The sequence below is a fragment of the Artibeus jamaicensis genome, unplaced genomic scaffold (assembly GCF_021234435.1).
Source record: "Artibeus jamaicensis isolate MK-2021 breed Jamaican fruit bat unplaced genomic scaffold, CSHL_Jam_final contig_548, whole genome shotgun sequence".
NCBI lineage: Eukaryota > Metazoa > Chordata > Mammalia > Chiroptera > Phyllostomidae > Artibeus > Artibeus jamaicensis.
Window position 1 is genome coordinate 25,205,263 of NW_026521883.1, and position 21,055 is coordinate 25,226,317.

General features: G+C 54.6%; 1 protein-coding gene across 3 annotated transcripts; it reads left to right on the forward strand.

Annotated features, from left to right (window-relative positions):
* Window positions 1-1,381: 1,381 nt before the first annotated feature.
* Window positions 1,382-20,764, forward strand: SHF (Src homology 2 domain containing F). Of its 3 annotated transcripts, XM_037152076.2 has the most exons (7): window positions 1,382-1,922; window positions 10,632-10,773; window positions 12,991-13,197; window positions 14,629-14,769; window positions 16,024-16,195; window positions 16,336-16,455; window positions 19,977-20,764. In XM_037152076.2, exons 1-7 carry the CDS (start codon window positions 1,425-1,427, stop codon window positions 20,161-20,163), a joined length of 1,467 nt encoding a protein of 488 aa, XP_037007971.2. In that variant the 5' UTR covers window positions 1,382-1,424; the 3' UTR covers window positions 20,164-20,764. The 3 variants fall into 3 exon arrangements, with proteins under 3 accessions (XP_037007971.2, XP_037007973.2, XP_037007979.2); XM_037152078.2 differs by lacking the exon at window positions 14,629-14,769; XM_037152084.2 differs by lacking the exons at window positions 14,629-14,769; window positions 16,024-16,195 and having other exon boundaries at window positions 19,977-20,095.
* The last annotated feature ends 291 nt before the right edge of the window (window positions 20,765-21,055 follow it).

Sequence of the window (21,055 nt, forward strand, 5' to 3'; positions counted from 1 at the left end):
GGTCTATTTTTACAACGTGCACATGTTATTTTCCCTCTTGAATCAAGGTGGAATATTAGATATTTCAGTATGTCCTATGGCCCTGCTAATCAAAGTGTGGTGGGAGAACCAGCAGCATCTGTATCAGCTGGGAGTCTGTTAGAACTAGAATCTGGGACCCTACCCAGCTAGACCCTCGGAACCAGAAACTGCAATCGAACAGGTTACCTGGGAGATTCACATGCCCATTAACATTTGAGAAGCACTGTCTTATAACACCAACTAGAATATGCATTAAGCAGAAACTCAAATATTTTGAGATCTGGGGCCCTGGTAATTCTAGGGGGTTCTCAGTTTTGCCATCCCTTCTGTCTCTATTTCCCCAGCTGTGAGCCCCCTTCTTTCCTTGCTCCCTCACAAGGTAGATGTGAGCCTAAGAGTGAGAGAGACACGGAGGTAGTGCCCAGGGGGATGATGATGAGGTGAAGCTGCTACCTTCCTAGCAGAGCCAAAAGCAAGTGTTGGCTTCTGCTTCAGGGCTTACAACATTTCTGGGGAGAAATTGGCTTTACTTCTAAGACAAAAATGCTTACTATTCTTTCAGTATCCGAGACTCAGGATAAGAGATTTGTGATAGACAACAATGAAACTGTTTCTAGACTTGATTTATTGACTTGTCTGTTTCTATTCTGTCACTAACCTGATTGACAATGAAACCTGGGATATGAATTAAAGTGATTTCTGCACGTGCGCGCGCTGCGTTCTGGGCCCGGTGGGCCTGCTCGAAGCAGGTGCTCCCATGAATAAAAGGCGTTTATGTGGGGGTTCTTTGCGTGTGGGGAGGGCGTGTCTCTAGGAAGTTGATTGTGATGGGATGTATGTCTGTGCGGTTTGGGAAGCAACGTGGGCTCCAGTTTGTGCGGTGCGAACAGTTGGATGGGAGGAGGTAGGTGGGTCTCCCACGAAGAAGGGGGTAGTTACAGATACATCTTAGGAACAGGTAATTTTCTCGCCCTCCTCCTAGGATATTATTTCCCAGTTAGCGGGCCTTGGGAGAGGGTATAGGAGGGATGGAAGGTGTCCGAGGGCTCCCCTCTTGGCGCGCACCAGCTGGAAGCTGGGGAGGGAGAACTGATGGGGACAGGTGCGCCCCCACAGGGGCACGCGTGGCGACACGTGAAGGATTCACAGATTCATCCTCAGTCCGGGAATCGCATGCCCTGTCCTAGGGTCGCCCGCTTTGCTTCTCTTGCGTCCACACCTCTGGAAGCCCGGGCCCGGCCGCTCCGCCGGGGCCGACGGAGGTCAGCCTGTGAGGGAGCGGAACCCCGCCCCTCCCTTGTTACCAGCGAGCCCCGCCCCCTCCCGGCGCCCAGCGGAGCTCCGCCCCCGCCTCCGCCCCCCGCGCGACCACAGCGCACCCCCAGCTCAGTCTGGCTGGCCCCATGCTACTGAGCGGAGCCCCTCCGGCGGGCTCCGGCCCCGGGCCGCGGGCTCAGGGGAGCGCGGGGAGCGGCCCGGGCGGGTCGCGCCGGGGCGCTGGGGGTAGCGGAGCGGGCCCAGGAGGGGGCGGCAGTGGCGGAGTAGCCAAGTGGCTCCGGGAGCACCTGGGCTTCCGTGGCGGGGGCGGCGGCGGAGGTGGGGGCAAACCGGCTCCCCCGGAGCCGGACTATCGCCCCTCGGTACCCTCTCCCGCCGCACCCCCTGCACCACCCCCGGACATCCTGGCTGCCTACCGGCTGCAAAGGGAGCGTGACTTCGAAGACCCCTACTCCGGGGGTCCGTCTGGCTCCGCTGCCCTAGCCACCCCGGCGGTTCCCGGCCCCACGCCGCCCCCGCGCCACGGCTCGCCCCCCCACCGCCTTATTCGGGTCGAGACCCCGGGTCCCCCAGCGCCCCCTCCCGAGGAACGGATCTCTGGAACCCCAGCCAGCAGCGACAGGGTGAGTGCCGGGACGGGCGGGGGTGACCAGGGGGAGAGGTGGTAGGTGGTCTAGGGCTTTGGAGTGGGACAAAGGTGGCCTGACCTGGGCTGGGCCCCTCGGTGTCACAGTTTCTGGCGAACACGATCTTAGTCCCTGACCCCGGGACTCGGAGTCTTCATCCACCTTTGTTCAGATTCTCGACCTACAGTTAGGACGTGCCCCAAACTCTGCTTGTATCCCCTATTATCGTCCCAGGACTTGGTGACCCTCCCCCTCCGGGGCTCTGCTCTCCTCGTCGCGGCCCCCTGGAACCTAATCAGTCAGCCTTTTTCTAACGGGATTTGAGCCCTCTACCCCACCCCGCCCTTTATGGCCTTTCTGCCCCCTGGAAGCAGCAGTTCACTGCCCTTTGATCTCTGACCCCTCCCCCCCAGGGCAGAGCCAGCACAAAGCTCCACTTATTCTCCTCCTCTGGGAGCCCAAGCATCCTTGCAGGTGCTGAAGCCGCAGGAAGGTGAAAACTGGGGTTTCTCACTGTGCACACGGCAAAAGCTGGCCTTCGCCTCACCCAGTCGGACTGGAGCCGGGTGGACTGTTGTTCTCAGGAAGCCAGGACAGGAGTATGCAGCTCTGTATTAAGGATGCTGACCACTGAGGTTCAAGCAGACCCACTACTGCACTTCTTCTCTTGTCCCCTTAGGAGTGGAGACAGTCGATGCTCAGAACTTGTTGCCCAGAAGGGGCCAAGCAGCTGAAACCACTCCTTTTCTCCTCTTGGCCTCCCACTCCCTTGGTTTATTCTGAGGGTGGCTAAAGCCTTTCATGGATCTGCAGGCTTGGGATAGAGAGGGGAACCCAGCGTTCACTGTCCTGAGAACACCCGCTGTGCCTCAGAGAGCCCTGGTTGAGAAGCCATTCCCTGCTCAACCTCAGTTTGGCCTATCCCTCCTTGACAGCTGAAAGCCATCCCCAGGACCCTCTAGCCTTAAGTCCTGTGATGCTCTGGGCTGCTCTGGCTCTGTTGTCCCTCTTTACTCACCCCTGGAAGCTCAGTTCTGGGTCTTAGTCCCCATTCCTCAGCTTTATTGGATTGGAGAGCAAAGTTGCTGTCCGAATCCACTGGCTCCAGGGGTGAGGCTTTCAGCCGAGAGAGTGTACCATCCTGCCTGATTTCCTGGATGAGAAAAATATGTCAGGGTCAGAGCAGGAGCCTTAGGAATGTGAATTATTTGCCCCCTGGTTCCTGCCATGGGGCAAGGCTGCCCATCCTGTATTAGGACTCTTAGTCCGCAGGGTCTTGTGCTGTGCTTTCTTCACACCTCGTTAGTCCTCTTTTTACCTAATTTCTTGGGTGATGTGGTGGTGGTGGTGGCAGTAAGGCAGAGGGAGCACTAGAACCTTGTTCTTTCTGTTGATCAGTTGATCTCCTCCTCCCTGCCCACAGCCCCATTGGCTTGTGGGTGTGAGCTGCTCCTGGCCCTCCTCCTCTCAGACTACCCACTAAGCTGTGGGCTCCTCCAGGTCAAGGACCATGTTTTCCTCATGTCTGTGTCTTCCAAGTGATTGACACAATGCTTGGCATAAAGAGGGTGCATAACTATATCCTGAATGGTGACTCTGTCCATTGCCAGGGTGACCCAAGGGTCAGACAGTCCCCTTATACACTTCTTCACAAAAATCCCACAGTGAAGGGGCTATGCCCACACAACCATGCATAGACCTACTGCCTTCTCTCACTGAGGTGTCCATACCTCACCCTGGGTCAGCTCTGTGATCTGTGGGCCATTCAGATCTTGGGGGCCAAGAGGTGTCTGGCTCCTTTGTCAGCTGCAGGGACGGGAACAAGATCCAGCAGGGTCTCCTGGGAGCCACACAATCTGTGGTTTCTTCACTGAGTATGATGAGAAGGACCCAGGATGCTGTCCAGGATGGCTCAGGGACAGGGATGCCGTTTCCATGGGCCCTGACACGGGGCCTCCCACCATTCAGAGAGAGCCTCTCCACCCCTTTTTCACAGCAGAGTTTGGGGGACCCCAGAGGCTTCCTTTAGGGAGAGTGCAGACAAGCTGCCTGAGCCACTTACTCTAGATCCAACTGTCAGCATATGCCTGCAGAGCTCACACAAGGTGCTGCGCCTGGACAGCGAGCTGGCCTGGCTCCGGCCCTGAGGCAGTGCCGAGCCAGTTTTTCTGTTCTGTGTGGCTGCTCTCTCCCTACTCTCTGTTCTCCCTCGTCTCAGCCCTTCAGGTCCTCTTGGCTTTTGGGTCACTTCCTGAGGTGAGGTGCGGATTGAGGACCAGGATGTGCCTTGGGCTGGTCAATTTCTCTTCTGCTCCTGCAACCCAGTGACTGGTGCTGGGGGCAGGGAGTGGGGGACAGAACCCTCTGAAAGAGGCTGGGTTGTGAGATTTAATGAAATGTGTGGAAATGCTTCTGCGATGAGCCAGAGAGACTGAGGAGAAATGAGCTCAGTGACTATGGGGTAGGAGAGAATGGGGTCTTAGACAGGACCCTGAGAGGCCCAGGGGGCTCAGGACCATTAGCCTTCTCCCCACGCAGCACTCTGGCTGTTGGCTCACCCTGAGGCCCACTGCTACAGTTGGCAGGGGTGCCAGGGTGGCCATCTGGGCAAGCCTGGCAGGGCAGGTGTGGGAGCAGCAGGAGCCCCGCCCCGCACAGGATGGGAAGGCAGGGACTTGCCATCTGGTCACAGGAAGAGCTCCCTCACGGTGTTGGGCCCTTTCTGGCCTCCAGGCTGTGCTCTGACAGAGGGTTGGAGACCTAGGCCTTCCCTTGCTTTGCTCCCTTTTCTCAGACCTTTTCAATAGGGAAAACCTGGTATAGGAAAGGGGGATGGGTATGGGAAAGGGCCCCTAATTGGATGAAGCTTTGAGCTGTTTGTGGCCATCTGCGCAGTGTCCTTTGCCTTCACCATGCCAAGATATATGTGTGTGTGTGTGTGTGTAAGTGAGAGAGAGAGACATGTGATGGGAACAATAAGACAGGCACCCCATATGATGGGAAACTAGGGCTCTTGTTTTTAGCTCATGGAGGTGCTTCTGGGGCTCATGGACCTCTAGAAATTATGTGGGTATTTGGGTACATAAGTATTTTTTTCTGGGAAAAGGCTCACAGCTCTCAGATTCTCACAAGGGTTCACAGGGCCCAAAATATTAAGAACTTAAAAAAAAGATCTGCCTCATAGATGGTATCCACATGGATGTAGATCCTGCGGCCCCAAATTCAAAATGAGTGAACAGACAAGTAGGAAGAGTATAGTAAAGCGAAGGAGATATTAGGGTGTCTGAAATCAAACAAGGCATGCCTGCCCTGGGGTTAGAAGGAGGGGTAGGGGCCTTCCTTCTTACCCAGTGTTCACTGAGTGTCTATGTGTCATTCAGTGACACATTAAGTGACACCTAGGCGCTGAAAGGGACTCACCACTCAGAAGACCTTGTCCTTGACTTTTTTGAGTTTGCTTGTGTTCATTTTCCTTGTTATGATTTCCACAGAGTTTGCAGGTCTGTTTATCATGCACAGAACCTCCAGTGGAAGTAGAGGGAGAAGAGAAGGGTCCAGATCGGGACTTTGTGGACTGGTTAGACCTCTTAACCCTTTGTGGTCTGAGCTGGTCATCTGTGGTGCTGTTGGTGTTTCGGGGAGGGCCGAGGCTGAAGGTCTGTGGGACTGTAGGGCAGGCCTGTCCTCTCCACCCAGCGCCGCCTCCTCATGCTGCAGCGCTCAGTCCCTCTGGAAGACATCTTTGGCTTGTTAGCTTGGCCAGTGACTCGGTGACACTTCAGCCCTGGCATTCTATCCACTGCGAGTTGGGAACAGCTGGGACCCTGTGGACCATGAATGGGAATGGGAGCAGCCAGTTGTGGTCTGGGCTTGGAGGGGGTGTGTGCTGCCCACTCCGGTTGCCCTCATCTCGGAACCATCATGATATGTGACAGCAGAGGCAAGGCCCAACCCCCACATGCAGGGAGCCTGCGGTGCCTCCAGAGCCTGTCCCAGATGTGGGGCTTCACAACACCTCAGGATGCTTCCATCTTTGGAGCTTGTTCTGTGTCTGTCACTGTGAGCTCCTGTAGGACCCAGGAATTTGGTCATTCCGTGTTTAATGATGACAGAGCACGGACCATGTGTCTGGTGCCATTTTAAAGAGGCTGACATGCATTAGGCCAGTCGGTCCTTACAACAGCCCTATGAGGAAAACTCAGTTATTACCCCCAGGTCATAACAGGGAGACCGAAGCACAGGAATGCTGACTTCACTGCTAGTGAGCAGGAGCACCTGCCTCCAGACTGCCTGCCAGCACCATGCCAGGGGACCCTTGCACTTATGGAGAGGAGCCCTGCAGAGCAGAGATGTTCACTAGCATTTGCTAATGAACAAGGGGAAGGAGACTCAGAGAACGAGTGAGGAGTGTGTTCTGGGCTGAGTTCACCAGTTTCTGATTGACGAAGGCCAGCACTTGCCACCCAATCTTGCTGTAGCCACAGACACACCTTATAACGGTCTTGAAAGGACTGGTAGTGTTGATTGCATGTCTGTGATGTTGGAATGTTTTACAAGCATGTCATTGCTTTGTAATTAGAAAGGCTAATAACAAATTTGTTTCATGTGAAGGAATTTCTCGGGCAGATAAAATTGGGACAGGCATTCCAATAATTGAGAACAAAAAAAAAAACAGTGGGAACACAGGGTGAAAAAGTTTAATTTCAGGAAAGGTAAGTAGTATACCATTCCCCAAACTGACAGACTTTCAATTGAAAAGGATTTCATAGTTAAATACTTCGGACAAATGCTCAATTAAACAAAATTAGACTGTTCTCTTTGCTACAGAACTTCTCAGAGACTTTAACATGCTAGCGTGTATTTGTTGCTACATTTCCCAATGTTCTGGAAAATCTGTGCAAGGCACTGAGAGGCAGGAGACGTGGGTCCCCGTCTTATTTCTGCTGCTACAAGCTGTGCACCCTAAACAAGTTCCTAACCTCTGAGGTTTTAATGCCTGAATATAAGAAGTTATCATCAGGGCTAACATTTGTTGAGCACTGACTCTGGAGTAGCCTCTGGGCCAAGACTTTTACATTTGTTGTCCTCTTCCCAATCCTCTGAGTTAGGTATAATACTATCCCCCATTTTAGAAATTAAAAAAGAAAGGCATCCAGACATTAAATGTAAACTAAAGAAATGGAGAAAGGGGGCAGTAGTAGATTTTGGGGACCGTGCAGAGCCAAATCCTATGATGCCTGTCCCCTTGCTCCCCCTGGATGGATGTACAAGCCCCATGCGGGGTGGAGGTCAGGGACTCCTAGCAGGGCCCAGCTGCAGAGTGGAAGGTCGAACCAGATGGTAGGCCTGCTGCTACCTCAGGAAAGGCTTGGGCAGGAAGGAGAGTCAAAGCCTGACAGCTGCCTCGGGAGGGGCACTGCCCAGTTGGAACAGGCACAGGAGCCAGCTCCTGGAGGTATACCCTGCTGGATGAGAGAAGGGAGGGGGGTCTGGTTGGCAGGAGGTATGGGGACAAGGGGGTCCTCTGGGCAGCAGCTGCTTACATACTAGTTCAGAAATAGTTCAGCATTTTAACAGAGTCATATCTCTACAAGAGGGTTGCCTCAATATCAGCCCCGGTCTTAGTGCCTTCCCTGCTAGTTTCTCCCTTCTGCCCTTGAGCCATAGGCTTTGATTCCCATTCCAATGTCAGTTCTGCTCCTACAGCTGCTACTGGTTGGTCAGAGTCCAGATGAATGGGGATCTGAGAGTCTAGGGGTCTAGGAAGAGAAGGGGGCCTGTTGAGCCTCCAGGAAATGTGCGCTGAGCACCCACTGTGTGCCAGGCTCTGATGGGCGCACTGGACAACAGTGAGCACATTAGAGTCCAGTGAAGAGCCCATACACGAAATGAATCGTGGTAGGGCAGAGGTGTCAGGAGCAGCTTCCCCTACTGAGCAGCCGTGCCTTCTTGGGGGAAGCCTCCTGGGAAGCAGGCTGGGCCTGTGACAGGGATCCTTTGTGTCCAGGGCAGTGCCTGACCTGCCTGGCTTCCCAGCAGGTGTCTCTGCTGCTGTTCCCGACCCCCAGCTCCGTGGGCGGCTCCTCTGGGCACCTCCTCTGGGCACCCCAGTCCAGGGTGGGCAGGCTGGGCTTCCTGGAACAGGGTGTGGAGCCAGGAGTGGAACAGAGGAGCCATTGAGCTGCCTGCAGAGCTGCCACCTGGGCGCCCACAGGCACTGAGGGCTGGTGCTGGGGAGGCCCACACTGGACTGGGAGGAGTCGTAGCTCTGGGCACTGGCCCAGGACTCTGGTGGGAAGGGTGCTGCATGGGGCTCTGACCAGGCATGGTGAGGGGAGGGCTGGGGGTCTCTGTGGAGTTGGGGAGGGTTGCTTCAGTTTACTGAGCAGCTTCCAGGGTCTCAATCCCCTTGTCTGACCCCCCCACCCCACCCAGCTTTACGCTTCCTCTTCTGAATGAACAAGAAAATGTACTCCTTCGTCCATCTTCCTGTTTTATATGAACTGATTTACTGAGCACTTTTAGGCCTTGGGAATTTAGCAATAAACATGGTTCCTGCCCTCAGGAAGCTCACAGTCTGCAGGAAAACAGATAGTAAAACAAGTATTTACTGTACATGTGATGACTCAGCTCGGAGGCACCTAACCAGACCCAGGGTAAGAATGGAAAGGCTTTTTTCTGAAGAAAGAAAATAATCTGATCCAGGCAGAGGGAAAACTTTAGAGGTGAGAAAGAAAACATAGAGTGTTCAGGTAACAAAGTGATCTGAGATGGGTGAAGACAAACCAAAAAGGAAAGTCGAATCTTTAAATCTCTTCAACTATGGACTTTTTCTTGTAGCCACTGGAGAGCCATGGCAAGATTTAAGGATAGCCTGTCTGTTGATTCAGTCACTGTTGAGTAGCTGCCATGTGTGAGTTGGAGGCTGGGTGCCAGCTGGGCTGGGTATCCAATGGGCTGGCTCCAGAGCCCCCTTGGTCAAATGGGTGGGGCTGGTTGGGGGCCTTGCCAGCTGGTCTGGGAGGAAGCAGCCTGGAGAGGGAGGGGGTGAGTGGATTTCTGTTCTTTCCTCAGAGGAAGGAGGATGAGGGCTGGTGGGCTCCAAGGGAGATAGGCAGTGATCCAACAGAAACATCTTTCTAGTTCCTACTGGAAGCTGGGTACTTATTGGAGCTGGAGAGACAAAAGTGCCGAAGAGCTCCAGGCTGGTGGATGGTATGGTTGTGCCAGTCTTCTCGGAAGCAGACAGAGATCTGTGGTAGGAAAGGAGCTGGGTGGCTTGACTAGAACAAAGTGAAATAAGTAGGGAGCTGAAGAACTGAAGGGTGAGATGGTAGGAGCCTCTGGGTCTTGCTTCAGAGACCCTGCAGGGGTGTGCAGCAGTCTAAGGACATGAAGATGGCGTGTTCATGGATCCCCTTTCCATCTCTGCTAGGGCTCCCCAGTCTTCAAACCCACGGCAGGGAGGTGACCCTTACAGCCTCCCAGCCCAACTGGCTCCCACAGTCTTGATCTGTGGGATCTTGGCCGAGAACCAAAGCCTAGACCAAGAATGGAAGAGAGACAGGAGCGGCCCCTCCCCATGCTGCTGGCCCCAGAGCCACCTTTTGTCAGTGCCTGTCAACCCACTTGCAGTGCTCCCCTGAGGGGCTGGCAGCCCTGGGTGGGCTGGGCTCTGTCTCCGCCTCAGCCAGTCCTCCCCTCCCTGCCCCCTAGGAGCCTGTGCCCAGCTGGGAGAAAGGCTCTATTGTCCTCAGCTGCACCCCGCCCTAAGCACCTTGAACTCCTCTGCAGGGTTTGCAGCTTGTGGTTCCCTCTGCCTTGACTGGGAGCAGGGACAGAGGGGTGGCTCTGAGCCACTTGTGTGGGAAAAAGTGGGATGTGGAGGGCCAGGGCCAGGCCTTTCCTGTGTCTGTCCTCCAGGAGCCCAGGGGACTTCAGCAGAGCCCAAATCCTGGTTTTCCTCATGTCTGTCATAAGGTGGTCTTTCTCCTGGGACAGCCAAGATGCCCACTGATGGCAGGTTGGCAGCATGATTTTGTATAAAGGGCACAGGTTCCAATCCTGGTTCCTCCATTTATGCAGCGTGGTCTTGGGCATGCTGTTCCCTACCTGCTTGGTGTCTCTGTTTCCTTCAAATGGGGATAATACCCACATGATGATATGATGGGCATTATGCAGATAAACCACAAAACTGTGGCATAAAGTGGGACTCAGTCTTTCTGTTCTTGATGGTCAGCAATTATACTTTTGTTCGGCATCTGGTAGCACTCTGGTAGGCATGGACCAAGCTAATCTCCGCATTGCCCACTGTGCCCTGCTCGGTGTTTGAACTTTTTCAACACTGCTATATAGTTCTCTGAATTAATACCTCTGCAGAACCACCTGGTGCAAGCTCTTGCCCTGCCTGGACCCTGACTGAGACAGGCCTTAGGGTCCAGAGCCTCGTCCTGGCCATTTTAGCCTAGGAGGTGGCACAGAGGCACAAAATTAACAGAAACGAAAGCACCACTCTTCAACAATCTAGTGGGAGAGCCCTGCAAAGGAAGTGCCAGAGCTTGTCCCCACCTAAGCTCAGATTCTTCCCTTGGGTACCTGGAGCTGTGGGTCTCAGGTAGGCTGTCCTGGACTCTTGCTCCTGTGGAGAGAGTATCGGGGGAGATGCAGAGGGCTCTCTCATGTCTGAAGCCTGCTCTCTCCCCATAGTTGGCAATCCTAGAAGACTATGCAGACCCGTTCGATGTCCAGGAGACTGGTGACGGCCCAGTAGGAGCTTCAGGAGCCCCAGAGAAGGTCCCAGAAAATGATGGCTATATGGAGCCCTATGAGGCCCAAAAGATGATGGCTGGTAAGTACTAGAGTCAGGGAGAGGGTTGGTGGGGGTGGGGGGTTGTCCCCTGAGGCTTGAATATCTGCAAAAGGAGCTCTGGTACCCACAGTCTAAGAACCGATTCTTTGGTCTTTAGAAAATATGGAGATTGCCTTTTCTTGGTCCTCAGGAAAGGTGACCACTGCTTTCAAGACAGGCGCTTTGGAGAAGGAGATGTGATTTGTAGTGCCTGAGACCTGAGTTGGTAGAGAAGGTCACACAACTGAAGGTCAGACAGATGGAAGCATTTGGGATCATCAGGAAGGGCAAGATAGTGGTGTGGGCAGGGGGGGGGGCAGTCATTGCTCTCTAAAGGAGAATCACTAACTTTAGGGGAGGTGGTGAGTTTGAAACCATGTGATGTCAGAGTGAAACCTCTTCATGGCAATTGGAAACACATCACTATAAATGCAGATGCAAAGGGTTCCATGATATTTGGCAAGTAGTTCAAGGAGTGAGGGCAGGAAGAAATGAGTAAGACCTTGCCCTGGGGACAGAGACTGAGAAAAGATCCAAGAAAAGACCACATGGGGGAGATCAGAGAAGAGGACACAGGGGAGTCAGTCTAAGCCCAGGCCCTGGGGCAGCGTGAAAGGAGGATTTGTTCAGGGCCAGTAATCTTAGTGCCGGGCATGCAGGAGAGGCTAGATAAGAGAGGCCAAGAGGGGCAGCGGACGGCCTTGGAGGCTGGAAAAGGTGTTGGGACTCGCTCCAAAAGGGGAGGGGAGCCATTATGGATTCTTGAGCAAGAAAGGAATAGGACAAATACGGCATTTTAAGGGGATTACAGAGGCTTTGGTGTACAGAACAGACTAGAAGAACTGGGCATTAGAAAGACGAGTTAGCAGGCTATTGTGGAAATTACTGATGCTTTAGGGAACCAATAATTAACACCCCTTTCTTCCCCTCTGGAGCTTGGAAATAATTGAAAAATAAGATCAAGGAAACAGAAAGATGGAGATTACAGTGTCAATGTTATTACTGATAAAGGTGATTGGAGAACATTACTTAGCTATGTCACTACAATGGGCTTAATACTGCACCACAGAATTAAACTTGCCCACTCAGGCTTGGGCGGTGTAGGACAGCTGTAGGGCCCTGCACAGGGGCAGGAAGAGAAAAAACCAGAATGTTCTCTCTCTGTAAGAAGGCAGATCAGATCAGCCTCTCTCCCTCCTTAGAGGCGGTGGGTAAAGAGGCACAGAGCAGTCAGGAGTGTCATTTCATGGAGCCCATGAAACAGGAGCCTGGAGAATGGAGGTTCGCCCTAGGAGTAATCCAGATGTGCAGAGAAGAGGGCGAGACTCATCAGGCATTTGCAATAAACAGATGGGCCTCCGAGAGTGAAAGAAGGCCGGGACCAAGGAGCGCGGTGTAGTTAACAGAAATGGAGAAAGTGAGAGGGTGGCTGCTGTATTTACAGCAGAGGGGCGTGCCCTCCTAGGAGGTGCATGAGCACCCTGGAATGGATGAGAATATTTGCGCATTTTCCTGGGGAGCTCCCTGGCTTTTATCATAGTTTCACTGGGGTCAGGAATCCCAAAAAGAATCACAGAACGGACTAGAAGAGCTTTTCAGGAAAATGGTGAGTTTGAAACATCAAAGTGAAACATCTTTATGGCAATTGGCTCCATAGAGATGCAAAGGGCTCCATGAGACTGGGCAAGTAGTGCAAGGAGGAAGGACCTGAAGAAATGAATAAGCCTGGCCTTGGGAGACAGAGACCAAACGGGATGACCAGAGGGGAGGACAGTCCGTGAAAATGACTTGTCAAAGGGGACAGTTTCAAGGATGGGGTGGTCAGCAGTGTCTGAACAACAAAGAAGGCTTTTCAGATTGCAAAATGGCATCCCTTGGGGCACAGGTAATACATGCAGTTGGGTAGCAAAGAGGAGATGGACTAGGAGAGGACTCTGCCTTGGTTTCCTAAATGTGTAAGCCTCAGCTCCCCAGCCCTTGCTAGCCATTGCAGGACCTTCCCCCTGTCTTTCACTCTGGTGCCTCTGTGCTCCTGCCTCTGTTGGGTCCCTGCTTTTGGAACCCCACAGGTGTTTTGAGGGACCCGGGATATGTGCCCCAGAGCCAGCAGCATCTCCTCTGAAGGAGGCCTGACTCGTTGTAGAGGAGCCACATCAGCAGGAGCGGAGCCAGGCAGCCAGGGCTGCTCTCACCTCCCTTCCCGCCTTGCCCTGGCAGAGATCCGGGGCTCCAAGGAAACTGCCGCTCAGCCCCTGCCTCTGTATGACACACCCTATGAGCCAGAGGAGGAGGGGGCCACCCCGGAGGGCGAGGGGGCCCCCTGGCCCCGGGAGTCCCGCCTGCCTGAGGATGATGAGAGGCCCCCTGAGGAGTATGACCAACCCTGGGAGTGGAAGAAGGAGCGAATTTCCAAGGCCTTTGCTGGTGAGTCCTGGGTGGAGATGGCAGGTCTGCTGGGGCCTCTGAGCAGCTTTTTGGGCTCAGGGGAATGGAAGAAGCGGAGCCCTGGGACCAGGGCAGGCCCCGGTGGAGTGTAGTTGAGTCTGCACCACGGAGAGCTGTGAGCTGGTAGTGCATGCAGTGCTGTGTGCAGGGTCAGGGAATGGGCACAAGAGAAAGATGAAGGTGTCTCCCTGCATCATCACCTCTCAGAGGCCAACAGACTTGAACCGCTTCCATCTTTTGGGGAGTTGGGTATATTTAAAAATAAAGAAGTTCCAAACAAAATTATCAAACTTGTGGCATATGTTAAATATTTGCACTTAACAAAGGAAGGCATTTAACACTCTAGACAATGCAGACAGCTGCCTGTGTAACATTTAGACACACCAGCCCTGAGTGAGAGGGCCGTGTCTCCCATGGTAGGCCGTGACAGACCAGGGAGGCCTGCTCCCAAAGGGGTCTCTGAGAAGCAGGGACCAGTGCAGAGGGAGGCTGTGAGAAATGGCCTTCACTGCGTGAGGACAGACAGGTTTCTTCTGTAGCGAGCACCTCGGTGGCAGGAGTCCAACATGGAGAGGTGTGTGTGGGTGGTGTGAGTGAGGGGAAACAAGAGCCTGGAGTACAAACACAGCTTTAGCTCCTGGATCCTTGATTCAGTGAGAACATAAAGGATATAAGTGCCATTAGACTTCGTTCCCATCCCCATGTCCCCACACTCCCCCTCGGTCAGGAGGCTCCCCTCGGAGCTGGACCCGGCTCCTGTCTGTCTTCCCCACCCTGGCAACCAGACTGAGCAACCACAGGTTTCTGATCTGTTCCCTGTAAAGCACGCACCACTGAGGATGGGCCGTTTGTCTCCAGAAGTCTCCTTGGAGAATCAATACTGTTTGGATTGCTTAATGGGAAAATCTATGCTCGTCATTAGGAAACCTCGTTAGCAGTCCTGGAGCCACCAGTGGCATCAGTCTCCTGATTGTTGGGGCTCAGGATTTAGGGTGTGGGCAAAGGAGGAAGGGAGACAAGGCTGGGGGTGCCGAGGAAACCTGGGTGTGGTGCTGGGAGGCGTGGGCAGCTCCTTGTCTCTCTTTTCCTCCTTTCCTGGTCCCTCTGGTTCCTAGAGGCTTTTGAGAGGTCAAATGAAGGGGACCCACAGGGCTGACCCTGTGTCGTGCAGTTTGCCTCCTGAGCTTCCCACCCCTTATCACCAGCCCATGGTGGTCAGTGGCTCTGCCCAGCCCTCTAAGGGTCTTATTCCCCATTCAGAAGCCGCCCCTGCCTCTACTCTGATCCTCCTCTCTAGGCTGTCCTGTGTCCCAGCTCTGGGTTTTGGTGTCTCAACTTCTGCCTCTCTCTGTCTCTGTCCCTGTCCCTGTTCCTGTCTGTCTCCCTTCTCCCTGCTGCTGCTGGCTCCAGTTGACATTAAGGTCATCAAAGACCTACCTTGGCCTCCACCGGTGGGACAGCTGGACAGCAGCCCCTCCCTGCCTGATGGGGACAGGGACGTCTCCGGTCCAGCCTCACCCCTCCCTGAGCCCAGCCTGGAGGACGGCAGCGGTGGGTTCTGTGGGGGCTTCTGGCCAGGGTGACATGTCCTCTCACCCCTCAGGCCCTGTGGGCTTGGGTTTGAGGACCTGAAGTGGGATAGGGTTTGGAGAACTGAGGAAGGACCCCTTCCTCTTCCTGGAAGAAGAAGGAATGGACAGAGTACACATTCCCCCTCCACCTCCAAAGGAGTCTTCTCCGGAGATCCAGTCCAATATTTTCCCCACTGTGCCAAAAAAACCAATATTCCAAATTCACTGACCAGAGCCTCCAGCAATGCAAATAACTCCTGAGCTTGGGGTACTATGGGCTAGCACAGGAAGTGTCTAACCCCTGAGAGGAAAGGAGCTGATCTGGTGTCTGAAAGACAATAAGGCCTTCAAAGTGCTTGCAAAGAGAAAAAAATAGTCCAAATGGGGAGAGAGAAGGCACTAAACACTTCATCTATGTTCAGTCTTACCCAGAATGTGCAGCCAAGGGGTGTGCGTGTGTGTGCATGCGCACACAGGCCTGAGCACCTGTTTGCACATTTGTGCCTGAGTGTGAGGGGTATTTCATAAATACAGCGTGAAGGAGGGTCTCTGTCACCTGCACAGGTGTGTCTATGCCCATGTGGCCCTCTGGCTTTCTGCTGTCCCTTGTGCAGGCTTAGCGATGGGAGGTCCAGAAAGGCAGAGCCACCTCCACTGGTCTTGGCAGGGTGGGGGAGGGTAGCCTGAGGGCAGCGACCTTGGGGCGGGGGAGGGGCGGACCAGCTGGCGGCTTTGGGTAGGATTAGCCTGTCAGGATGGCACCAAGGGGAATCGGATAATTGTTCTCAGATCAATAAGTCATTTCTACAGAATGGCTTGGCAGGGTGATTTGGAGAACAGTAATGAACTCTGAGGAGGAGAAAGAAACAATATTATCAGCACTGAGGCCACCATGAGGAGGGTGTAATAGGGGAAGGCAGTCAGCTGCTCCAGAGGGAGAAACTTAAGTGGTTTCTCTTGTTACTCCTCTCCCCTCTCCTCCCATAGTGTGGGGACTGGCAGGCCCTCTGTGGGGCAGGAGGGCTGCACCCCCCACACCCACATCCACCCCTGCCCCAGCCTGGGGAATGGACCCAGAATTCGGTCCCAGAGCCAGTCAGGCCCATGAGCATGTCCAGACCTTCCAGAACAAACCTCTGACCCCTTTTGGCAGAAAATGGGGGTAAGGCACTGGTTTTCTGTAGGGCTCTACCTCTAGGGTCCTCAGAGTCTGTGACTGGTATGTTCCCCACAGCCCAGTTTGAAGGATCTGAGAAGAGCTGCCTGTCACCCGGCCGGGAGGAGAAGGGGCGTCTACCTCCCCGACTCTCTGCAGGGAACCCCAAGTCACCCAAGCCCCTAAGCATGGAGCCCAGCAGCCCCCTAGGGGAGTGGACAGACCCAGCGCTGCCTCTGGAAAACCAGGTGTGAGTGTCTGTGTCCAGCTGGGGGCTCTCTCTCCTCCCTTCCCCTCCTACCACTGGCCTGCAGGCGGCACCCAGAATGGGTGGGTGTGGTCAGCTAGGGACCTAGCAGAAATGCCCTCCTTCCTCTCTCTCATCCTCAGCTGGTACCACGGGGCCATCAGCCGAACAGATGCCGAGAACCTGCTGCGGCTGTGCAAAGAGGCCAGCTACCTGGTGCGCAACAGCGAGACCAGCAAGAATGACTTCTCCCTGTCCCTCAAGTGAGTGGGGTGGGTTGACAGCTTTGGTAGGATTAGCCTGTCAAGATGGCACCAAGGATAATCAGCGGGAGGACAGCCACCGGGACAGGAGACTCCAGTATTTTCTCCATACCCTACCCTACCACGCTGGGGAGAACCCCATCTCTCAAGGACATTTGCCAACTTGGGACCAGGCCCTGAGGCTCTGGAGAGGTCTGAGCTCAGCCCCTGCTCAGGGTGCTCAGAGTTCCTTGGGGGAAATAGTTGAGCCAGTCTCCAGCTCCGAAGGGTTCTGTCACTTATTACCTGTGTGGCCTGGGGGCCTCACTCACAGTGTTGCCTTGCGTACAAAGTGAGGGAATAATAATATCTACCTTCGAGAGATAGATTAAATGAAATAATATATGGGAAGCACTTAGCATGGCTCTGAGCACTCAATAAATTATTGTCATCATCATTATTCAGGGAAGCCCGAGATATTCTAGAAGCACAGGCAAGAAGATGGGGACTTTGCCTGAAAGGATCTGTAGGGTGAGGTGGAGGCCAGGTCCTGGGAGGAGGGCAGGGCAGTGGGCACAAAGCTGTTCTTCACTCTGAAAAAGTGGGCAGGAGGCCTGGCTGCTGGTGGCGGACACCTGAGCTTTAAAGGACCCTGGAACCGGTGGAGAGGCAGGGCCCTTCCTTCCCGTCAGCCTTCCTCCCCGGGAGCAGACACACACAGGCCAGCCTCAGCCTCCCAGGCTCTCCTCGCAGGATGGCAAGTCCTCTCCTTGGCACCCAGAGCTCCACCTGGTGGAGCCCGCACCCCACAGGGCAGCCTTGCAGAGAGGTGTGTCCCTTTGCGCCCCTGCAGCACTCCTGGGGCATCTGTGCCACCACTTCCTACCACGTTTCCTGGGGGCAGTAGAACAGATATACCCCTGCTTCAAACAAAACCAATGTATGGAAATTTGGGACTACTACACAGACACATTTGAAGATAATTGTTCGGCTTCACTAAAAGATGATGAAAAAAAATGCCAGACTGTAGTCACAACCTGGGTTTTATTCTCAGGTTTAATAATACTAGCTATGTGACCACAGGCAAATCCCTTAATCTCTCTGGGCCTTGTTTCTCTGTTTGCAAATGTGTTAATGGTTACCTCTTAGGTTTCTTCCAGCTCTCGTACTCTGGAAGTCTGAATTATCATTAAATCATAGGAGCATTAGGGGAAAATTCATTTGTCAAAAATGTGATTTATGTAACTTCAGGAATGTGTATTGCTTTAAAAATTATAGTTAAAGTTCATAGAGCATTTACTCTGTGCCAAGTAGCATATATACCTTCTCCAAACAACTACCATCCTTCAAGATCAATCCTTTTTATAAACAAAAAAATAGATTCAAAGAGGTGTGTGACTTGCTCAAGGCTACCAGCTAACAAAGTTCCCGAAGCAGTATCTGAATTCAGCTCAGTCTGACTCTAATAACCACACTGTTCCATCTGTTCCGTTGCACAGCTCTAGCCTCCATCAGGTCTGGAACAGTCCGAAGCACGGGGAGACTGCAGGGGTCTGGCTCCCTGAGCAGAGCACAGCAGAACACGGCCCTGCCTTAGCCTGGGGAGTACAGGGGGGAACAGGCCTGGACTGGACGCCAGGCTCCAGCCCAGGCTGATGCGCCCGCCACCAGCAGTCTGGCAGAGCCTCGTTTACATATAAATGGCTTCTGGGAAATACAATTATGGTTTCTCTTCTCTCTGTAATGGAAGGGCTTTGACTGGTAATTAAACAGCTTCCTCCAAAAGTCAAGCCAGCCCTGGCCCTGCGGCCCAGCTAGTCCCACCCAGGTTCCCTAAGGGTCTGGCAAGGGTTCTGCTGTATCCTAATGGACCCTTGGGACTTTCTTAGGAGATCAGTTATCCAAATGGAGGCTGAGCTGTCAGTTTCCAACTCTGGTCTCTGGCTGCCTGTTGCCCTTTTTGGCCAGATCTGTCCCTTATAGAGGGACAGTTTTTAGGAGAGGTGATTTTCCCAAGTGGACCGCAAGGAGGGGGAAACTCCCCCAACTGTGAGGGGGCGAGGGAAGGCAGGGCCCACGTTGCTGCCCACAGCCTTGAGCCTGGGTGTTGGCATAGGGCAGACAGGGGAGGGGACCACTTACTGCCTCCCCTCGCCACAGTCCCCCGGCGCTGTGCATTTTCCTGAGGCCCTTGACTTCTTTCTCCAGGGCCTGTGTGGTCACTGTCAGCCTCAGTGGTTATCTCAGACCTGCAGATGAAGGATGGCCTACACCCTGACGTATACACCCAGGCCTGGGGCCCCGAGCAGGCTCTGTAGGGCACTGTAGTCTGGGGAGGGGAGCGAAGGATGGAGGGAAGGGTCTGTGTTTTCCTCCTATCCCTTTCCCCTTGTCAGTCATTCCCCTCTTCCAGCTTTCTCACTGGCAGACCTAGTGAAATGGTTTCAGTCAGAGCCCTCTTTGTGCCCAGGCAGGGGAAGCAAGTGAGGAGGTTTGCCGGCTTCACCTCTCGAGTCGGGGCCCTACCATGAGTCGGCCTCCTCACCAGTCCTACCTCCCACACCTGCTTCTGAGCCCTGTCCTTGTGCTCAGGTAGGTTCTGGCCATCAGGGCTCCCCCAAGCAGCACTGACCATTTGCCTGAGGGTGAGTTTCAGGCCTGGGGCCTGGCCACCCATGCCTGTGGCCGTTCAGACAAACGTCATTCTTGCTCGGTCGGACACCACCTCCACACTGTCTCTAAGGCTAAGGGTGCCCAGACATCTGGGAGATAGCCAGAGCTCTGAGTAGGGGTCCTCGTCTTGTGGGCAGGGTCGGCCACTAATGCTGGTCTCCTGGCCTGTGGCCGGGAGATGGGAGAGGCAATGGAGTGTGTCCTCGCTGAGAAAGGGAATGGGGCACAACCTCATCAATGACGTCGGCTGAGGCTGAAGGGCCGGATGAGCGAGCTGGGGGCTTGGCCCAAGGCCCAGTCAGCAGCAGGGTGAAGGGATGTCCCCAGGACAGGGTGGCTGGCTATCCCCAGATTCGGGGAGCAGCTTGTCCCCTCCTCTAGCATCTGCAAGAGAGTGCCCCAAACAAGATTCTCTTGGTTGTCACATCTGTCCAGCACTGTCCTGCCAAGGGTGTCTTGTCTCTGCAGGTGTGACCAGGAGCCCCTCACTGGTGTCCTCCCTCACTGCTCAGAGAGGGGGAAGGTGAACTGGTCTGGGCCACACGGGCTGTAAGGCGGGAGTGCCTGGATACCAGGGTTTGGGGTGGGGGCAGGAGGTGTTGGTCCCTCCAGGTTCCACCTGCACACACCCTGTACACTCACTAGACATACATTCTTGGCACACCCAGTGCCCTGACAGCAAAGCCAAAACCTACTGTTACCTACTCACAAAAATCCCCTCCACCCCCCACTTTCTGGACTGACCTCCACCTTCCCTAGTCACTGCCACTCTCTGCTGGTCTGGAACAAGACATTTGCTGCCAGGATGGAGGAGGGGAGGGGGAATGGAGAGGACTCCCCCTCACCAGGGTCTCCTCTTCTCTTCCCAGGAGCAGTCAGGGCTTCATGCATATGAAGCTGTCTCGGACCAAGGAAGACAAGTACGTGCTGGGCCAGAACAGCCCGCCATTCAGCAGTGTCCCTGAAATCGTGCACCACTACGCCAGCCGCAAGTTGCCCATTAAGGGGGCTGAGCACATGTCTCTGCTCTACCCCGTGGCCATTCGGACTCTGTAGATGTGAGGCCTGGGCACTGTGACAGATCTGGATCCAGTCCCGTGGCCATCCCGTGGCTACGGACTGTGGTCCTTCCTAGAGACATCATCTCCCAAGCCTTTCTCCCCCTCTCCCCAGGATGGAGTGGAAGCTGGAGATTCCTTAATTTATTCTGAAGGGGAAAGGGCTACTGGGGCCTTGGAGTAAGAGGTGGTCCGGGGCTGAGGAGAGAGAAATCCCTGGAGAGAAAGGATAGCCCCTGGAGGAAGGGGGCTTCAGAGCCACGAGTATCCTTTAGAGTTTAAGATCCAGAAGAGCCTTTCCGCCCCAGGGACAGAGGTGGCGACCCCCTTCCCCACCAGCCTCTGCTCCCTGGGTCATGTGGGGTGGAACAGGACGCGGGGCGCCCTGACCATCTCTTCGTCGCCATCCCCAATCCACGGTGGGGCTCAGTCCAGAGTCTGGTGTAGAGCTTGGGGACACGGCAGACCCCTGGGATGGGGATGATGTTGGGGCAGGGAGAGGCGAGGAAGGGCTGGGGCCCGAGGGAACTTGTGCGGTCCCCGGGCCGCCCCGGCACCCGGCCAGAGGCAATAAATAAACCCAGTGCTGCCAGGCAGAACCGCGTCCGCGCCTCCAGCTGCGCACCCCCCGGCTGATGGGGTGAGGAGCGGCAAAGCGAGCACAGATCTGTTTATAAATCAGCTCTGGAGCAGACACAGCCCGGCTGTGAAAAGCGCTTTCGAAGCATCAAGTTCCTTCCTTTGACAAGATGTCAAAACATCCCCCCAGCACCCCCGCCCCGGCTGGGGGATGGGGGTGCCCAGAGCCGTCAGGCCTCGCGGCGCCCCCTCCCCGCCGCCAACGAGCGCGGCTACCTAGGAGCGCGTCCAATTTCCTGCCTACAGCCATT

Excerpts from the sequence above, each read along its gene's own strand:
- SHF (XM_037152076.2), top strand. The coding sequence starts at position 1,425 with ATGCTACTGAGCGGAGCCCCTCCGGCGGGCTCCGGCCCCGGGCCGCGG. Across the intron at positions 1,923-10,631 it reads CCCCAGCCAGCAGCGACAGG|TTGGCAATCCTAGAAGACTA; the intron begins GTGAGTGCCGGG and ends CTCTCCCCATAG. Across the intron at positions 14,770-16,023 it reads CAGCCTGGAGGACGGCAGCG|CCCAGTTTGAAGGATCTGAG; the intron begins GTGGGTTCTGTG and ends TGTTCCCCACAG.